This window comes from Clytia hemisphaerica, unplaced genomic scaffold (assembly GCF_902728285.1).
Source record: "Clytia hemisphaerica strain Z4C2 unplaced genomic scaffold, Clytia hemisphaerica genome assembly, whole genome shotgun sequence".
In the NCBI taxonomy this organism is placed as follows: domain Eukaryota; kingdom Metazoa; phylum Cnidaria; class Hydrozoa; order Leptothecata; family Clytiidae; genus Clytia; species Clytia hemisphaerica.
The window spans coordinates 188,129-209,735 of record NW_027103582.1 but is presented as its reverse complement, the minus strand read 5'-3'; the positions used below and the strand labels follow the sequence as shown (position 1 = coordinate 209,735).

At 36.7% G+C, this 21,607-nt stretch overlaps 2 protein-coding genes across 3 annotated transcripts; one reads left to right on the top strand and one right to left on the bottom strand.

Moving 5' to 3' along the window:
• The first annotated feature begins 269 nt into the window (after positions 1-269).
• On the top strand, positions 270-19,352 carry LOC136801284 (uncharacterized). 2 transcript variants are annotated; one of them, XM_067057913.1, is made up of 3 exons: positions 270-395; positions 16,322-17,740; positions 17,968-19,352. In XM_067057913.1, the coding sequence occupies exons 1-3, from the start codon at positions 300-302 to the stop codon at positions 19,072-19,074; spliced, it is 2,622 nt and encodes an 873-aa protein (XP_066914014.1). In that variant the 5' UTR covers positions 270-299; the 3' UTR covers positions 19,075-19,352. The 2 variants fall into 2 exon arrangements, with proteins under 2 accessions (XP_066914014.1, XP_066914013.1); XM_067057912.1 differs by lacking the exon at positions 270-395 and adding an exon at positions 11,829-12,008.
• LOC136801285 (cyclin-H-like) lies at positions 4,057-11,675 on the bottom strand. The gene is made up of 2 exons (XM_067057914.1): positions 11,599-11,675; positions 4,057-5,153 (listed from the first exon to the last, which is right to left on the bottom strand). The coding sequence occupies exon 2, from the start codon at positions 5,145-5,147 to the stop codon at positions 4,161-4,163; it is 987 nt and encodes a 328-aa protein (XP_066914015.1). The 5' UTR covers positions 5,148-5,153; positions 11,599-11,675; the 3' UTR covers positions 4,057-4,160.
• Positions 19,353-21,607: the final 2,255 nt, after the last annotated feature.

The following is a 21,607-nucleotide window of genomic DNA, read 5'->3' as shown; positions in this document are numbered from 1 at the left end:
AGTCCCAGTAGCCAGTACCTTCCCACAAACCAAATTTTTTCTTTGTTAAATCGCGATAAAAAAGCGGTTTTCGTCTAACAGGCTACAGTCCCAGTAGTCACATAACATAAATTGAACGGCGGTAAATAATTGAAGTCATTGCAATGTTTCACTTCGAATGTTTCAGAAATGATTCGAACATTCGATTGAAAAACATTCGAAAATTTGTCACTTTCAAAATTTAAAAACAAAGACAAGATTATTTTTTTTACTGCAGTGCATGCAGAGAGGCCAAAACATAACAGGTAACAGGAAGTAAAATGTCGACAGTTTTATTGGAAAACTGTTCCTTTGCATACAGGAAGCTCATGATTCAAACAGATTTTTACCGAATTTTGGATAACAGAATTGGCAAGGTATTACATTTGTGCTGACCTACTTTTTATTCTATTGATATATTTCCTTACTTTTAGATCCAAATAAGTGTATCAGGGGGGGTCAGGGTCAGAATTCGCCGGAAACTCGGCCGTCGAAATAGTTCCTCGGTCGGCGGAATAGTCGTCCGGCCGGCGGAAATGCTATCCGGCCGGCGGAAAATTGGCCGTCGGAATAGTCATCCGGCCGGCGGAATAGTCGTCCAGCCGCCGAAATAGTCATCCGGCCCGCGGAAAATTGGCCGTCGGAAAAGTTATCCGGTCCGCAGAAAGTGAGGTCGAGTTATTTTTTTCGAGTTATTATTTTGAGCTACGAAAAAACGAGTTATGACAACATTTCCCGTAAATTTTGGTTTAACTATGATGTCATTGTCATCATCAATAAATATCGTTGTTATCGGTTTTTTTTGCTTACTTTAATTGTTCGAGTTGTTTCCTGTTGTTAACTACTCGGTTATTTTAAATTGAATAAATTTTAGATTAGCTATTTAAAATCAATTCCCTATTAAATAATTCTACAATTCTATAACTCCTCCGTTCCCGAATACCAGATTGTTGATAAGGTTATTGTAAGTCACAAGGACGCAACAACTCGGTTTTTCATAACTAAAAAAATAATAACTCGAAAAAAATAACTCGACCTCACTTTCCGGCGGACCGAATAACTTTTCCGACGGCCAATTTTCCGCCGGCCGGATGACTTTTCCGGCGGCCGGATAACTGTTCCGACGGCTGGATGACTATTCCGACGGCCAATTTTCCGCCGGCCGGATAACATTTCCGCCGGCCGGACGACTATTCCGCCGACCGAGGGACTATTTCGACGGCCGAATTTCTGGCGAATTCTGACCCGGATCCCCCCTGATATAAGTGAAGGGGGGGGGGGTTCAAATAAACGGGGGGTTGGAAAATTTCTAAATTTTAATAAACGGGGTGGACCTAATTACCGGGGGGGGGGGGGTGTTGGAAATTGTAATTACGAAAACTCAAAAATAAGGTAAATATAGGCTAAAATCAGGCTATTTAGAGCAGAATAAGGGGGACGAGCTGGAGTTTTTACAAGATACTTCACTAATTGGTCATTTAAAGTGATTATTTTGAACCTAAGAGTATACTTTTGTTCCTTTGATAAATCAAAAGGAATAATCCGCCCATAACACAAACCCTAGGAATAGGAGCTAGAGCTTTCCAGAGGTGAATAGTATCATCTTTAGTCCCCCCGCGCTTATTATTTTTCAGCTGATTTTAAGTTAATTCGCTGAATTAGTAACACGCAAAGCTGTTCAAGACTGGTGAAAATGAATCCCAAATTTTTAGGCTTGCGAAATTAAATCCCACGACAATTAGCCCTATCTTCAAATCCTATATACTGTTGTATGATATATGAATTGATACATGATTTTTATTACTCCTAACCTGCTGAGATTAATATTAATTGCCGCAGACGAAGCGGTTGGGAAGTAAGATATAGCCTAGAAGCAACATAGAATTAACAAAAAGCGGGGTAAATTAGTCTGTGGGTTTGAGGAGAAAGCAGCATAAAAATTTGCACATTTTTTCACAAAAAATTCCTTCTATCTTAACACATTGGTTTCATGCCTTATTTTTGGATGAAAGTGAAGAGAAAAAACACTTAAAACGGTCCAAAACCCCTAGGAAGATTTGCCCATAGTCTGCGATTTTAAACTCAACGGGGAGGTGGGACTAAAAATATCCTGAAAAATAATTTTTTGGAAAGGAGGCTAATATAGCAGAATTAGGGCAGAAGACATTTTTCCGAAAAATTGTTTACTATCAGGTCAGCTGATTTTAAGTTAATTCGCTGAATTAGTAACACGCAAAGCTGTTCAAGACTGGTGAAAATGAATCCCAAATTTTTAGGCTTGCGAAATTAAATCTCACGACAATTAGCCCGATCTTCAAATCCTATATACTGTTGTACTGTAGGAGATTCGAATCTAGCCTTCAGCCTATATTCGGCCTTTGTACCTTATTGAATTTTCTAAACTCTAGTCCAAGCCCTTTGTGGTGTAGGTTGACAGGTACAGTATATAAAGTACAACGAAATAAATCACACTTCTTTGACATTGAAAGATATTTTTAATTCTTTTACTATAACGTCTGATCTATTACATATATCTCTATTTTTTTTCATTTTTTTTTTCTCATTTTCATATATACATATATACTCTTTAATATCTCTCAATTTTCTCACTTTATTTAGACTGTAAATAAATAAACTTCGCTTCAAGGGGATAGGTGAAAAGGCAGTAATGTCTTCTTCTAACTCCTGCGAATGTTTTTAGTTTAGGAATTTTTTTCCCTTATCTCTATTTTTAGCAACATTACCGTGTACAATTTTTATATCTCTTTATCAATGCAAATACTACTACGAAAAAAAAAAAAAAAAGAATCTGCGATCTCTTATCAAAGGAAGGTGCTGAGCATTGAATTTAAAGCCCAAATGGCTAGAGTAGAATCTCTAACCTTTCTCAGGCAAGAAAAAGTGAAGCCTTAAAAAATGCGCCGTATTTTTGACGACAGATTGAATCTAGCAATTCCTTTGTTTACGATTGATATTTTTTTCGAAATTTAGCAGTAAATTTTAGTTTCAATCTGTCATTTGTGTAAAAACCAGGCGAGCCGCTCAAGGCCGCGCAGCTTTGGTAGGATTTGTTGGCTTCAAATCCTACCAAGGAGATTCGATTCTAGCCCTTCGGGCTTATACTTCATTGGTGCTGAGGTACCGGGGGAGGGGGGCACTGACCTTGACGGGCGACGGCGACCTGCCGCTGGAGTTAGAAAAATGGACCCCGGCAGATATGAATGTTTGGTAAATTTGGGACCGTCGGAAGGAAAATCGAAGAAAATTTCAATTTTCACCTTGAAAAGTGGCAAAAATGAGGAAATGTAGACAAAAGATTGAAAAAAATTCTAATTTCCACGTTAAAAATTGTCCAAAATAACCAAAAGACGACCCTGTCAGGTACAAATGTTGAAAATTAGTAAATCTAGAACCCTGTCTTCAGAGCCTAAAAAAGGGACCCTAACCAGCGGCACGTCACGGTTCCCAATTTCACCTGAGTGCCTCCCCCGGGGGCTGGGATGCTTGAGTAAAAGGCATTAAATTGAAGAAAAAGCTCTCCTAATAAGGGCCCCAGTGGTTTGCGTGAATGCGTGGAAATTAAAAAAACATGCGTGAATGTGTGAATTGCAAAAAGAAATTGCGTGAATGCGTGAATTTGGAAAAATAATTTGAGTATTCGCCGGAGGGGTAGCTCTAATTAGAATGACGATTTTAATGAATTGTAATAGAGGAATTAAAATTTGTCAACTTCAAGGACCAAAAAAATTAGCCTATCTATCAAAAGTAATGAAACTAACCCATGGGAAAGGATTTTGGGAGTTCAAAATTTCGTTGAAAACATTCAATTTAAAAAAAATGCAAAATACATCTTTAAGGCCTGATTCAAATTTCACCTACATTCTCGGGGTCAGGTGCTGTACCCTAGGAGAGACTTGGATGCTCGATAAATTTTTACAAATCGTTAAGTAATGGAAAAAAAATAGTGAAGACCCGAAGCCAAAATTTCCAGGTTTTTCTCATTAAGATAAAAGCACAACTCAATCGGGATTTATGTGATTTAATCTCAAAGTCAAGTTTTATTCCTCTGAAGAAATAAATTTATTAAAATGAACATCGCAAAATAACAAAACCCAAAATAGAAAAAACAATCGAAATATAATTTATTCAGAGATTGACATATCAGTTGCAAGCATTCGTTCTTCAGCTTGCTGAATGTTTGAAAGTTCCTCCATTTTCTTACGCTTTTGCATTTCTTTGGCTTCTTTTCGTGCATTGTCACGTGCGTGGTATTCGTCAGAATGTGGATCGTTCTCGCCATCACGACAACCTTTCAACTTCTCCTCAATAAAACTCACTTCATCACGACTCGGGAACTTAAAATTAATAACGTTATTGCGAATCTCTTTAATTTTGGAAACCAATTTTGCAATGGATTGTTTTCCAGCAATCTTTCGAATATAAGTATCAAATTTCTCTCCAATGCCATAACTTAGAGCAGCTAAAGCAATTTGTGAGGGAGGGAACAAAAGCACTGCGTCAGTTAGCGAACATTTCATCAAAAATTGTTCAGTTTTTTGTCTGTAAATCTCTGGGTCATCGATCCCGATCTGTTCTTTGTTTGTCTTCAGGTCGATCATGAAACCCTCCAGTGGTCTATATGGACAATGCACCGTCAGGTGGAAATTTAGTTTCTGGAGCATTAAAAGCTCATTATCAATGATAAACATTTGTAGGCTTGGATTCGGTTGACTACATACTTGATCCATAAATTGATCGATAGACACATTGTATTCGTCAACTTTACAAGCTAGATAGATTGATAAAAAGGCCATTTCACGTGGGTGAAACTCCATCACAGATGTGTTCAGGTAGAATCTTTTGAAGTATGCCAAAGAAGTCCCTGTTACACTAAATGGCACGGGCGGTTTGAATTTGTGACAAACGTCATTAATATATTGTGAGTAGTAGATTAAGAGTAGTTTTTCTTCATGGTACTGAAGAAAGTCGTTTGATGGAGACATATTGTGCTTCTTACATCGTTTTGTAGCTGCTTCAATGTATGTTTGGTTGCTTTGTGATTGTGCTTGCGCTATGACCTCAGAATTTTCGAAAAGCCAATGCTTCTTCTGCGAGCTCCGATGAAACATTTTTTCCTGAAAGTTAAAGAAAATAAAACATGACTAAACGTGCAAATGCGATTTTTCAAAAAGTTCTTTTATCGTGATGAAGAGAACGGTTTGTGTAATTTAAGATGCGCGATCCAACGATTCACGATGCACGATGCACGATCCATGCATAATTTATGTCGATTTATGTTAATTATTCTAATTATGCACGAATAAGTTTTCATAATGCTAGCTACAAACATCCTATAACAATAACGAAAAAAAAAATTAAAAAAAGGGGAAATAATTTATCATAATCAGAATGATTAAAATAACTTATATCTTCTGTGTAGAAAAACCAAAAATTGATAGCGAGAGAAAAAAACGTTCGCTGCATGCCTCACTCGTTCTTAAAATGAAAGAAAAAGCCTTTGACGTCATAGAAAAGTTTTGGCGTGAAAAATTTATTAAAAAAAACTCATTTTTGGATTTTTGTACGTTTATTATTTTTTTAAGAACAGCGAATAAGGTAAATAAGGAATCATTGGCTACATTACTTTTGGCATGTTCTTATAAAAGCCTTTCACCAAGTGAATTGCAACTGGTGCTTTTATTTATTTGATCTTTTTCTCTGTTTGATGATCAATTCAATTCATTTGATCTTTCTCAAAAAAGGTGAGTTTATACACGCGCTCTTCATTAAAAAACGTCTTCCCTACTTTACCACAACATTGTAAATTTTTGTTTATAACCCTGTCTCAATCCAATGCATTTGGTTGGTTTAATCGGAGAAACGTCTTTTTAAAGAAAGAAAGCAAAAGGGTTACAAGATACTCAATTCAAAGCATGGGCAAAAAAGTTTATGTTTTGATTTGATTTGATTGTTGAGGCTAAAATATATACACGCATACTTTACATTGATTTTCCAGGAATACAAAAGAAGGAATTAAAATACTGTATGTGATTACTAAAACCTGTAAATGCATAATTAGAATAATTAACATAATATATGCATGGATCGTGCATCGCGCATCGTGAATCGTTGGATCGCGCATCGTAAATTACACAAACCGTGAAGAGAAAGGACAAACTTAAAATTTGGTACATAACTTAGGAATTAGTTTCAGTGATTCAAAAGTCATAAGCTTTTCGAGTTAAAATTCACACAAAATATTTCAAACGTAAAAATTGGCAAATAATTTAAACTTTTACAGACACACAGATAGCCACCAAATCCTTAGGCTTGTTTGTGCCTGTCCCCTTTGGCACAAACACTTGCACCAATCGCTTTGCAGTCTAGATTGCTAAGAGACAAAGCTAAACATTATGAAATATTCTATTTTCCATTGGGCAGTCTCTTGGTAAATTGTAACTTTTTTATAATTGAATCTATGCCATCAACAAATATCACTTTACATGTGGATTTGCTGACTTTAAAAAAGGTTATGTTCATTCAGGATTATATTTAAATTATCTGGGTCATCTGCAAAATGTTTGGACAAATAGAAAAGTTGTTCTTCTGGTTGTTTGATATGATTTGCTGAATTTGAAAAGTATATCATACTAAGCCATTTTTTGCATTCTTCAAAAAACGTCTTGGACTTGCTTCTACAGGTCATTTATTAAATGGTAATTTAAAGTACAGTCTAAAATATGAATATTTTTATGAAGTAATTTTTTTCAACAAGTCAAATAAATGAAAGAACTTGGTGGAACTTAAAGGAAACTTCTCAAAAGCCTCAAGCGGTTGTATAAAAGGAAAGTTTTTGGCACCCGTAGCCTCTCAGTGCCTTGCATAACGGGCAGCTGTAAAATCCTACCCTTCATATATTTGTTTCAATCCGTGATCCTAAGGCTTAGGTTTTTTCTTATCTTTAATTTACTGAAGAAGGCGGGAATTTGATGCAAGAGTTAGATTGTCAACAAAGTGCCGTAAAAAATCATTGAATAAAAGAAGAACTTTAAATCTTAAATATTTTCATTTTGAAGAATTGCTGCAAAAAAGTGAAACATTGAAAAGTTTTATTTGTTATTGGTTCAATCAAAATAGGGGTTTAGGAAAACTTTCTATGTTTGCTTTTTTGCACAAACCCCTGTAACTACCGTGAGTGGTCCTAAATCTGACAGCCCTGCCTAAATCCGATGGGGTCTTTCAAAGATACAAACTAAAATAAAAACAAACCTTTCTCTGTGACGCAATGAAGATAGCAAAGTGTCAACTAAACTGAGAGATTTGATACACTGAACCAATTGAACTAAATAACAATAATTGCTTCTTATACAAAACATGATTTTTTATTACAAAATTGTTAACCTTTTAAAGACGAGCAACGGATTCAGAATAATAGAGGTAATTATTTTTACAACTCATTATTTTTACAACTCACACTTTTTTGATCGCATTAATTGACATCTTGACATTATAGTCATTTTGTTAGATGTTTTTTTTCGAGAGTTCTTGCAATAGTTTATTGTTCAACTTGGAGAGGGAATGTTTGTAAACATTTTTCATTACAGTTATTTGGGGGGTTGGATTTAGGCAGGGCTGTCGGATTTAGGACAACTCACGGTACTTGTCAATGTGTTGTGTCAACTTGCTAGCACTGTATTGTTGCAGAGGGAGAAATAAAAGAGGTAAGACTAGCCTACTTTCTAATCCTGATATAGGAGTTTAAGTCTAGACTGTCTATATTATGTGCTATGCTACAACTGTGCCGATACCCCAGACAGTCCAAGGATTTTCACATTTATTTTGAAATTTAGTGCCCCGGATGCCCCTGGACTTTGTTTGTTGCATTGTTTGCACAATGTACGTAAAGATAGAGAAATATGTCTTACCGTAAGTTGGTCTAATATTGACATCCCTTCTTCTTTAGAGACAGGAATAATATGAAAGTTTAAATCACTGATTGAAAAAGGATTGTTCCTCTCTGACCACTAAGCAAAGAAAAACAGTTCCAACCTTTCTATCAATTTCAGCTGATAAAAAGGGTGTCTGAATTAGAGGTGGGATGTTGAAATTAGACCAAGTTACGGTACTGGCCGCGGGACGTACTCAAACACGGGAAGACATAGTGGCCTCTACTACGCAGTGGACATCTAGGTAAGGTGATCGTGTGGTAAATTTGGATGGCCCCACAGCGTGCCTCTATGGATGCGCATGGTGGTGTACAAGTCACATGTTTGGGGAAAATAGTTTCTTTTTCATCCCCAGACATTTACCACGGACTGTCCAGAGTATAGCAGTTCGGGAAATTGCATAGATCCGCAACGTTGCGTAATTTCACATTTTTTGCGTTGTCATATTCCGCAGCGCTGTGAAATTCCGCGGCGCTGTGAAATTCCGCAGCTTTATCGCGGAGGGCCTGGACCGGGGTCCCAAAATAATGTCCAGACGTAATTAATCGAACCAATCAAACGGTATTTTTAATCGAACTTTGTCGAACTTAATTGAACTTTGTTGGCCGATTAATGTTCGACTAAATTCGGTTTCGAACTTTAATCAAATACTCACAAATTTCTCAAAATACAAAGTTCGATTAAGTTCGATTGCTGAAATGAAACTTTTTTTAAAGAGACCTCGACAGTTCGATTAGTTCGATTATATTAATCAAACTTAATCGAACTTTATCAAGTTTAATCAAACAAAAATTTGAGAAAACCCGAGCAACTGAAGGCCGCTCCACTTGCGCGTAATTCGATCACACTTTTTGCCGGCCTTTGACGACACTTAGAGGAACTTTGAAGCACCCCCGCTGGTGCAGGCGTGTACCCTCACATCCCCCTGACCAGTGGGCACCAATCGGACCCCCTGGACCTTAATTTTGCCTAATTTATCTGCTTCTATTTGCGAAAATTGGTCATCATAGTAGTTGCGGTGTTCATAATCGCACACTTCCATTGGGGGGATGTTGCAAAAATTGCAGTGCACGATGAGGGAATCATTGCAAAAAAAAGCAACAACAACCCTGCCTATGCCCCGGACAGTCCGGGGTTTTTTTGATGCGTGCCCGGGGTCCGTATTATTTGTTTTTGAGAGACTACCCCGGACGCCCCAGACAGCCCGCGCGGTCGCTTTTTATAGAATCGCTGACCGCGCGGGCTTTTTTCTAATTCATTGAAATATTCTTCCGTGGACAAACGCCGTCTTCCAAAAGATCTTGTAATGTCCTGATTTTGGCGTTTCGTGTGTGAGGCCTGTATTTGAACCTTAAATCTCAAGCGTGGTTTGTTCAGCAATCAAATTCTAAAATCTAACCGAAAGCTGAAAAATGGATATGGCGCGCCAAAGCGGAAATAAATACTATCTTTTTAAAACAATACTATCTTCGTTTAAAACATACTATCTTTTTTTTTAAACATACTATCTTCGTTTAAAACATACTATCTTTTTTAAAACATACTATTTTTTGCTTAAAAAATACTATTTTTGTTTAAAACATAGTATCTTTAAAAAATAATACTATTTTTACTATCTTTCATACTATCTTTTTAAAACAATACTATCTTTGTTGTAAACATACTATCTTCGTTTAAAAAATACTATCTTTTAAAAAATACTATCTTTTTAAAAAATACTATCTTTTTTCGAATATAGGTTGCCTCGATTATTCAAATTTGTGTAATTTTCATTTTGAGGGGCGTGTAATGGGCGTTGGTTTTTCGTGTTTATTTTATATGGCCTCATCCGCCCACATGCAGGACCAACATAACAAGATGGCTTCCGGCTCCCTACAAGATCTGACCTGACTGACAGTAAAATGGCTACTCGTGGCAGACCATTGAAAGATATCAACGAAGACCAAGTCCTTGCACTAAAAACAATAGGGTTCAAATGGAAGGAAATTGCTGATCTTATTGGACCATCCAGCAAGCATGGTCCCGCCGTCCCACCATGCGCGGGTCATGCATGCAAACTTTAAAATGAGCGAGGCAAGACGTGCCAACCTCGTTTCCAGACTGTTTTCGAAAAGATAGTATGTTTTAAAATAGATAGTATTGTTTAAAAAAAGATAGTATCATTACAAAAGATAGTATGTTTTTAAACGAAGATACCGTAGAGTCGTCTAATCTCGACATACGTCTTGCAATCTCGACACCGGATCTGTAAAATAATCAAAACAAACCTTGAATGAAATTCTTGGTATCATTCTTATCGAACAAGTTCATCCATCAAACTAGAAGTTCAGTAAACATTGCCATCCTTTCAATTAAAAAAAAACAGCCAAATTATAAGCAGTTTTACACAACACACGAAACGCATGCAAACTTCCTCGTAACTTTCTCGTGTCCATCATTAAAATTTTACAACTTTATTACGCTTCAAGTCACGTGATAAAAATAATTCGCGCGCTTAGTCGACCTGGTTTCCATCTCCTTTTTATTTATTGCAAGCACACGCTCTAGGCGCTAGGAGGCCGCGTTAAACTTCTAGACGCCGCACCTAGCACACCCGGTCCCTTTTCAAATTCATAAGGAAACCGGGTTCTTTTAATTATTTTCGGTTCACGGTAAAAAGGTCTACTAAAAAATTCCTCGCGTGCAAAATGTTGTTGTGATTTCGGCATCTTCGTTGAAAGCATGCTAATTAGTTTTTTAGTGATTACTACATCGTTAAAGTGTTCTTTTCAAATATAAGTAATAACAGTTCACATTTCTCATATTATATTAACAATCTGTGACGTGGATAGAGAGAGAGAACAATTTAGTGATTGATTGATAACTTTGGTATGTATTTGTTTATGTTTGATTTTTTATTTCGAAGACCAGCCTACAGCTATGTCGAGATTGCAAGACGTATGTCGATATTAAACGACTCTACGGTAGTATGTTTTAAACGAGAATAGTATTTTTTCAAACGAGAATAGTATTTTTTCAAACGGAAATAGTATTTTTTCAACGAAAATAGTATTTTTTGAACGAAAATAGTATGTTTTAATCGAAAACAGTATTTTTTAAAAAAGATAGTATGTTTTAAACGAAGATAGTATTGTTTTAAAGAGATAGTATTTATTTCCGCTTTGGCGCGCCATAAATGGATCCTGATCAGACAGAGAAAGGTAAGTAAAGTTAGTTTTTTTATTTCTAATTAATTTATTAACCTTGCCTAGTTTATAAAAAAAATCTCTCACTTTTTTTGAATTTCACTGTATTTGATATACGTCCGGGGTAAATTTATGGCGCAAAAATTGGAGCCCCGGACGTAGGTCCGGGGAAAAAGTTATTTTTTTCAGACCCCAGACATTTGCCCCGGACGGTCCGGGGCATAGGCAGGGTCGTAAGCAACATTGCGGAATTTTGCAACGTTGCCGGATCTATGCAATTTCCCGAACTGATAGGCATGGACTCAGCCCAGCTCATCCTCCTCCTCCTGCTAGAATATAAATGTATTTTGCGTGGATTGAGAGCTTTCCTTTGGGTTGGCAGCTATGAGCAATGAAAAAATAAAACTTTTAAACCAGGTTACTAATAAAAAAAATTTGAAAAACCTTACCCAGTAAATGATAAATTGGTTCGTCAGCAAGAATTCTGCATGATTTTCAGTGTTTGTGTTTTATGTTGAACCCGACTGTCTCGGTTCGTTCACTTTCGATTTCTTAAGGCCTTCTTTTCCCGATTTTCTAAATATTTTGTTCCGATTTTGAATTCGACCAATCAGATTTGAGTATTCCATTCCCAAATATCCCCGATATTTTGTAAGGACTTGGCGCTAGTTTACACATCCTCGCAATTTTTGTCTTTCGTATCGCCCCTCAAAAAATGGCGACTGACAGACTAGGAAACTACATAGATCCCAGAATGTATTCCACTGGGATAACAGGAGATTTACTCTTCAGAGGTCCAGGTTTATTCCAAAATGTCCAGTTCATTCCAGAGCGCATCACGCAGTTTTCAATCTCACCGGTAATTTTTTTCATTTCTCGGAAATTTAATAACAACCATAAGGTACATTTTACACTAGGTCCTTGTTTAAATTTTTACTGAAATGTAAACAAAAGGATTGACAAAAAGCTGTTGCATCCTATAAGTCATGAGAATCATACCATGATTGATACTGCCTACATCTTATATCAGGAAATGTACCATGTAAAGTAGGTTTCTTTCATCATTTTAAAGCTTTTCCATAGATTTTTGGATTAAAAATTTGTCCTTTTAATATCTGGATAGCAAAAGGGTGGTGCTGGTGGATTCGGTTAGTCCCATTCCCAAAATACCTAGGCGCTCTAGGCTAAAAAGGTAATTCCTGATATGGCCCTCCCCCAACTTAGGACTACCAGTCCTTCTAATCTAATAACATGGGAAAGCATCCATTTCACCAGCTTTGGCAAAAAGGTTTTTTACTTGCTGTCTTTTGATAAAGATTTTTTCTTCTCTGATCGCTAAAGCAAGTCGAGATTAGAAGAGGCATGTCCATATATCACCGTAAGTTGGTCTAATGTTAACATCCCTCTTCTAATTTCAACACCCTTCTTCTTTAGATATAGGATAATGGGAACGTCAGAATCACTGATGAAACACAATTCCAGTTGGGTGTTTTAGATAAAAACAGCAATTATTGCTTTGTTACGGCAATTATTTCCCAAAAACGTCATTTTTTTCTACGATGAAATGCTTAATCAGCAGAAAAGTAGAAAAAGTAAATAAACTGAAATTGCCATTTTCGGCAATTATTGCAGTTTACTTACTTGTGATACTTGTGTAGTGAGCATCCTGCTTCAGTTAAGGTTCTTGGTGAACCACGCCTCCGTGTGATCAATCTGTCGAGAGAAAAAGAATCTCAGCAGATATTTTGCATGTCAATTATTGAATTTGAATTAGCTCTCCTGCACCCAGTATATCCATGGATCTGGGGTTCATCTGGGATAGACTTAATTAAGGTGTGTGTCCAGGGCTCTTTTGAATTTATCTATAGAAATGTTTTTGAGGTTTCTGATGCTCTTTGGCATAACATCAAAAAGTTTGTTGATGTCTCTAAATTTTGATGTTTGGTTCTTTGGAATTGACAGTGTACACATCCGGCCCAGCCTGGGGTTTTCAGTGGTTTTGATACCATTTACAGTAGGTACAATCTTTTCCATCACCTTCCAGACATACATTATTCTCTAGCGTTCTCTTCGCCTTTGAAGTGAGTAAATTTTAGACACTCCCAATAATTGTTTGGGGTGCCATTTATCTTTCGTAAGAAGGACTTTTGAATATCTTCAAGTCTCTGAATGAGACCAACTGCATTTGGGCTCCACAGAACGGAGCAATATTCTAATATTGGTATCACCAATTATTTATATAATACGATCATACAATTTAAAGATCGTGAAGAAAAAGTTCTCAGGATCCAAGATGTTAAAGGGGAATTAATATGTGTGATTTTCAATGAAACTTATGATTATATTCTTAAAGAGCTCATTAACATGATTACAAAAATATATAATTCATAGTTGTTTACTTTTTCTATACCGAATAATAGACAATTAAAAATTCCCTTATATAACCATGGCAACAAAATTTGTGACGTATGATGCGCGTGAGTGGGTTGTCAGATTTTCAAAAAAGAGAGAGAAATGAAAGAGAGCAAAAAGGAGTATTTTTAGTTTTTGACGTGAAAAGAGTTTTCTGAGATTGTGAAAAGTACGAAAAACATGTCTGGATCCAGTGATTCTTCGTCTACAAACAGTAGCTCTGACGAGTATTCTAATAATTATGATTCTTGCGAAAAACTCCTTTTAAGCTTCTTCTCTTTTTTACTACTGCAGACTTTTAAAACATTATGTTTATTCATCCGCACAATCTACGTCACAAAATAGAGGGAGGGTGTAATTTTCTCCTTCTTAGAGTTAGAGCCGAAAAAGAGCAATCTTTAAAGCTAAATAATCAAGTAAATAAACAAGATTTTTAATTAGTTCTTTTTTTATTAAACTCCATTTTTGATTTTCTTCCTGTCCAGGCAAAAAATTGGAATGCCGAATCTCAAACATTAATTCTCCTTTAAGTTTTTAGCCTTTTCGATTACTGCAGTAACTTGCTTCTGAAATGTGCAATTACTGTCCATCAGGATTCCAAGGTCTTTCACAACATCTTTGTTTTCAATCTCAACACCAGACGGTGATGTATAGCTTGTTTGAGTCTTGATCTCATGGTTCTTTCCATAGCGCAAGAGTTCAAATTTTATATCATTTAGCTTCATATTGTTGTCATCCGTCCATTTATATATTCTATCAAGATCGTTTTGAAGTAGGACAGCATCTTCTAGAGTTTTGACTTCCTTTGTGGCACGAGTGTCATCAGCAAAGGATTTAAGAAAGCTGTGCACCACTTCCTTGTCAATATCCCCAATCAATATGAGGAAAATCAAAGGTCCCAAAACACTACCTTGAGGGACTCCTGAAATGACCTGTTGTGATTCAGAAGTGACACCATTCACTAGCACTGATTGTTTTCTCTCTGTTAGGAAGGACTTTAGCCACCGTAACAATTTTCCATCTATTCCTAGTTTCTTTATTTTTCGTAGGACAATTGAATGGTCTACTTTGTCAAAAGCCTTTGAAAAATCTAGGTACACAACATCCGCATTAGCATCTTTGTCCAATATATTTAGTATCAGGTCATAGTTTTCGGCAATTATTGCCGTTTTTGGAAAGAGAGTTAAAATTGTTATTGAGCACATAGTATCGGGTGCGCCACAAAAAAGTTTCCCTCTTAAAAACAAATTTTCTCGAAATCTAGAAATTTTAAAAGAACCATATATACGTACCTATCCCATTGGAGAGAACAAAGATAAACTTAAATTTTGATGAGTCATTGTTTAAATTCAGTTCATTAGATTAAAAGTTATGGTCAATTGAATAAAATAATAACTTTCTGAAAGTGGTCAAAAGTGTAAAAAATCAACCTTTCAAATTAAACAGAAGCATAATTGCATGATGCATCTTTATTTTCGTTTCAGTCATTAAAAATTATAATTAGCTGTCTAAATGACCTCTTGTCATATTAAAGAAGGATGAATTTCAATAAAAGGAAGAACATTTGTCGAAAAAAGCCAAAAAAAATTTTAATTGACTTTAAGGTTGTTTTTTAAAATTGAAGATTGTGATCAATTCCAGCTGTGGAATTTTCTAAAAATCACCATGGAAATCCAGTTTTTTGTGCTCTTTCCAATGGTATAGACGAGAGAGTGCCCTTTTTCCTAGTTTGGGAAATATTCCCACTACTTCCTAAATAGGAAGTATCAAATAATAGAAATTTTGAATTCTTACTTGAACAAGGTATACGGCTTGTTTAAGGTATTACTCCTGACTGGTTTTGGGAGCGGTAAGGATTTTCAGATTTTTTGAAAAGGTGGGGGTTGGGTTAGTGAGAAATTTCAGGAGAGATGTTTCCCAGTATGACAGTTATTGCATTATAAAAAATGGCAGATTGACTAGGAAAAGGTCTGTAACACAAATTATGCATAATGAGCCTTAATGTTTTTTATGCTAAAGTATTTAATTATTCAACAATGTAAGTTGGTCTAGCCTTCTGATTTCATATTTATTTTTCAAAATATATATAACACTCAATCAATGACTCTGACCTTCATTATTCCATCAAAATTTGTGTTGTTGAAGAGTGTTGATGACATCAGATATTTTTTGTCCTTTTGTGTCAGTGTGGCAACTTTTCTTTCTCCAGCTGAGATAAAAACACACTTTTTCGTCTTAGCAGTAAGAGGATTTTCAATTAAATAACCTATATTTTTGTCAATATTCACAAAACCTGTGGTATCGGTGTATTTTTCAGCCGAATAGAAATCGGAATGATGTAGGGTGTAATAGGAACCTCCTAATTTAGGAGTTTATTAAATAATTGGTCGTTGGTAATGCTATTATTTCTGAATCACAATAGTTTAGAAAAAAAGAATAAATTGCTAGAGTACTGCATTGTGAAAATCACAAAAAAAACGAAAAACAAAACTGAGGCAGAATCCCTCATTTGTTTACTCTAGGGGTCAGAAAACTAGTATCTGTAAACATTTTTCATGAATGTTACCCTGGGTTCTTTGTGCTGATGCAATTGAACAATCTTAAACCTGACTCATCTTAGAAAAATAACCAAAAGAAGTGAATATTAAGTCCTCAAAATCATTCTAGAATAAAAACCCTGTATTATCCTTTATTGGTTTTCATAAAATTATAGTTAAAGTTTGACACGCTTGAAAAATATTTTGTATTTTGTATTTTCAGGATGGGATTCGTTATTACAAAGTAACATGGCAAGAAGCATGGTTACCTGAACACCAGCTTATCCAACACCAAACACTGATCGAAGCATACTGGCGCACACAGAATGATCTAACAAATGCAAACAATGCAGGGGAGAGCTCACATACAATCACCTCAAATGCAAATAAGGTTCAGATTGCTGTTTCCAACATCTCCAAATCAACCAATGCTCCCTTCTACGGCAATCTGAATTTGACAGAACTGACAGCAGCTGCCACAACCAATGCCAGCAATGCAGGCGATGCACCAGAAACACAATCTACACCCGCTACAATCAAAATAAAGGCCAAAAATACAACATCTTCTGCTAAAACACCGACAGACTCTACCGTAGAAGCAACGGATGAAAGCGCAGTAACAGCTGCAGCACACACTATATTAGCACAAGTGATGAAGGATAGTGAAGTGGAGAAAGCAGTCGAAGGTGAGGAGGGACAAGATGAGAACACTTACATCGAAATCCCTTTGAATGTCGTTCTTGAAGCCACCATTGAAGCCGAAAACGCCGCTACAAACGAAAGCACGCCCAAAGTTGAACTAAAACCACATCAGGCGGCCTGGCGAAAGAAAGCCAACAGTTCTTCATTACAATTGGATGGTTTTGATTTGGTAAACATTGAAAACTCCAACGCTAGCATGGAAGAATTGGAAGCAAACGCACGTGAAACGTTGAGCTCGTTCCGTCGTAAAAGAGTTCGCTTCCCTAACGGAACATCCAAACTTCCACAAGAATGTTTCTTCTGTTTGAAGAAGTTGTCTAACCGAAAGAAGCTTCGTGAACATCAGTTCAGTGTTCATTTCAAAAACGTTGGTGAATTTATGTGTGGAATTTGTAAACAAAGATTTGTGTTCGGGCGTCAGTTGAAAGCGCACATGTTGGTTCACTCAGATAACCGCAACTATCAATGTCAGTATTGTGGCCTGACTTGTAAACGACGCTCACATCTTCACAAACATGTTCAAACACACAACCAAGAGCGAAACTATCGTTGTGATGTGTGCCATACGAACTTCAAAGTACAAGCAGAACTGAAAGATCATTGTATGTCTGATCACAAAAATCAGACCAATCAGTGTAACGTTTGTAAACAAACCCTACACACCCCATTCTCTGTTTACATCCACAGCATGCGTCATTCGGGAACACGTGATCACATCTGCGAAACGTGTGGCGCATCCTTCAAACGCAAACAACATCTCATCGCCCACCGAAACACACATGCAGAACTACGCGAGAAAATAAAATGTCCGGCCTGCGATAAGGAAGTTCCGGATCGGAAGTATCTCAGAAGACATATGGAACAGATGCACAAAGAATTGGCAGCAGACTATCGATATGATTACATTTGTGAACTATGTGGAAAAGATTTCGCATACAAGGTATAAAATAATTTGAAGTTTTTGATGAAAAAGGCTCTAGAGAAAACTCCCAAACAAACAACTTATTATCGTTTTTATTAAATTCTTCAGTAGGGCCATACTGCTCTCGTGTCTTCTTATAGCGAGGCCCATGATTTTGAACCAGTTCATGTCAGATGCAAATTTCTGACAAAATGATTTCAAATGTCATTTTATCATGATTTTCTTTCTTATTTTGCTTAATTCAGGGTCGACTGGACGAACACATGAAGACTCATGCTAATGAAACGGACGAAGACCGACACTCCCGAGTCAAGAAAAAACGAGTAGATTCTCTCTCTGATGAAGCTCTCGACCAGATCAGCGATCAAGCCATTAAATACGTTGATCCCAAAACGCAAGAAGTCAAACTACGTTGCAAGTTGTGTCGAAAACGTGAATTCCGAATGATATCAAGCTTTGAGAAACACATCCAGGATCACAAGGCGGGGCGTGTGCAAATGGCCGCCCCGGACGCCATCGACTGTGAACAATGTGATCGCTCCTTCAACAGCGCGAAACGTCTCGAACGCCACATGCTGACTCATCAAAACAAACAAGAATTCGAATGCACGCGCTGTGAACAATCTTTTAGCGCGCGCAGTATTCTGCAAGCTCACTTGCGAAAATGTGCCATTCCAACGAACAAAGGTGCAGAAAAGCGAAAAGCTACTTTGAAAGCCAAAGAAGAAATGATGCGACAGTTGAAAAATCTTTCTGATGACGAATTAGATGATGATGTCGTAATGGATGAGGAAGATGATGACGTCATCAAGGAAGGAGAAGAAGTTGTTCAAACGGAATCCGCCGTAGCGCATGCGCATGAAGAGGAAACCGATGAACCCATGGTTGCTATGCAACACGAAGGTGAGACGCTGACCATCAACACGGAGGAGGAAGAAGAGAATGAGTTAAGGTTCGTCGAGCAAACTGAGATGGAGGTCGTCAACGCCAACGATGAAACATCCGTCCAAGCAGAAACCGCTCTCGTCGCACTGCAAGTCATTCAAGCAAACCAACAAGAAGCTGCTAGCCTGCAAGAAATCATCAACAATCCTCAATCGAATGCCACGCTTTCCTACGTCATGGAATGCGTCAGTCAGGCGGTCGCTAACGAACAGGTTTTAGCATCAGGTGAGGAAGGGTTAGTCGTTGGAGGAGAGGGAGCTCAATTGACAGGTTCTATGGAAATACAATCGCATCAGATCATCAGTGTTAGCGTGCAAGCACAAGATGAAACAGACACGAACATCACGCAGGACGTGGAAGGGTTCATTCAACAGGACGTCAGTGATCCAAACCCCGAAAATGAATAAACAAAAACTCTTTGTTTTATTATTCACTTATTCATTCAATCGAGTCTATCAAAAAGTTCTTTATTTTCTTTCCACGCTATTAACTTTGAATGGCTTCGATAGTTTATCTTTCATCACGAAGGGATCGTTATTCCATGCCAAGTTACTTAACTGATGGTCATTTCTTAAAATGATTACTGATTGAACATTTATTTGATTTTAGTTTGTAAATATTTTTTGAGTGAAGTTGTGTTGTAAATTTCTTTTAAAACTTTCAAGAGCAAATCTCTTCATCTAAATTTAATATAAACCATCATTTTCTGGGAAAATATTTTTGAACGTTCCCTCTTTTGTCTTAATTCTGCATATTACCCTCCTAAAAATTTATTCCAGCCCCCCCCCCGCTTATTAAGTTTTGTGTTTTTTTCCAACCCCCTGCTTATTCCAATCCCCCTGCTATTAGGTACCCGAGAGTAAGTGTTAACATGGTTGCATCATACTTGCAAGTGAGCCCCAAGGGATTAAGGCGGAGTCAAAATGCTTGTAACGTTACAAATCATTTCTAGAAACTCATTTTGTGCTCAAATGAAGGGTATACTAGTAATAAGATTCAGTCTAGGCAAGAAGGTAATAAAGATACAGATGGAGAGAAAACTTCTCGGTAATGACCTAAATGGTCGTTGAAATCTTTTATAAATCTATTCAAAGCGGCCTTTCTTTGATGTACCATCATTGGAAGCAAAAAACATCAATTTATAACTTTATAAGAACAGAAAGAGGCTGGTCCATTGATTTTGAAAAAACTTAATTTTGCGAGAAATCTTAGTTAAAATGCGAGTCGAAATAGTTTCAACTGATATAAGGATAAAAGAATTTATCGTCCACCTCTAAGCAAAACGCACTGTCGAATATTTTTAGATATCCGATAGTAAAATATCTTAGTCTCTTTTGTAGCAGCGAGCATAAAGCTTCGCTTCGTCGAATATCATCCAGCTCGACTGAATAATTTTCGATATCCGATTTTTCTTGTCGAATATCTTAGTAGGGGGAATTTTGTTCGATTTTTTGGAATCGCTTGACTATTTTGTTAGAAGCACTTGTTATACATTTTTGGAAAGCTAAGGGGTAGGGGAATGGAAATTAATATGTTTCCAATTTTTTTTCGGGCACTTTGGTGTGATTTTCGGACAAATATGACGGTCTCAGGCAAAAATCATAGGGTTAAAAATTAATGAAAATTTTAGCTGGAGAAAACGGAGACCTGTTGTATATTTTTGGAAAGCTCTCAAAAAAATAAGATTAGAGATATATTGCAAGTATAGGTGATTTCTGTACCTAACTCGAGATATTAACCCTTGAAAACCGTGTTTTTCAGCCAGAAACAGCTATTTTGTCCAGTTTTTGCGCTTTTTGAAGCTCAATATCCCGAGTTAGGTAATGAAATCACTTATACTTGCAATATATCTCTAATCCTAATTTTTTGAGAGCTTTCCAAAAATACACAACAGGTCTCCATTTTCTCGAGCTAAAATTTTCATTAATTTTTAACCCTATGATTTTTGCCTGAGACCGTCATATTTGTCCGAAAATCACACCAAAGTGCCCGAAAAAAAATTGGAAACATATTAATTTCGATTCCCCTACCCCTTAGCTTCCCAAAAATGTATAACAAGTGCTTCTAACAAAACAGTCGAGCGATTTTACAAAATGCCCTCTACTATCTGCTTAATATTAATTTCATAAGGATATATTTTTGGGCTGGCATTTTGTGAACATTGAGAGTCGCATCACATTATCTTTGAAAGTTTCTTATCTTAAAATCTTCAGGTCTAAGTGGGCAGCGGTTTTCATAATCTGACAAAATGATCGATACAAGGCTCCTAATCGTAACACATAATTCTTTTTTAAATCTATCGATAAAAATGTAATGTCTTTTCATTCATCTTAAATATTCCCACGAGTATACCCAAAATTAATCATCTTATTCCCAAAGCAACCAAACAGCTGTTTGCTTCCGATGACAAATCAGAATAGAACAAAAGGCATTGACTCTCCATCTATCTTTATTACCTTCATGGTCTAGGTAGACTAGAGTCTACTTTTGGCTGAACTTTGCTTTTTGATAATTTTTTTATGACACTGAGTCCAGTGAAGTAGACTAGGAGCATTTGGCGAGTTCGCCATTTTGGAAAAAAATATTTGAAATCCAAATAACAAAAAAGCTACTCGAAATTGAAAAATATAATTAAGCATGAGAAACAAACATCAATAACAGATTTTGAATCACTTGTTTTCAAATAAAAACATTGCTTTGTTCTTTTTTTACTTGGCAAAAACGAAGAAAATCTGGCGGACTGTTTTACAGTCCGCCTAGGCAAAAGCATATTACCATATACTACCGGGCCACTTAATCGTGCCATCCAGTCTATAAAAAAAGCTTTAAGTGGACCCCGGGCTATGGTCTAGGCAGATGTTTTCCTTACTAAGAAATTTTGCTCACATTAAAGGAAGAAATTTTGGCTGGAAGATAATTTGGCAGATTTGGCGAATTTGG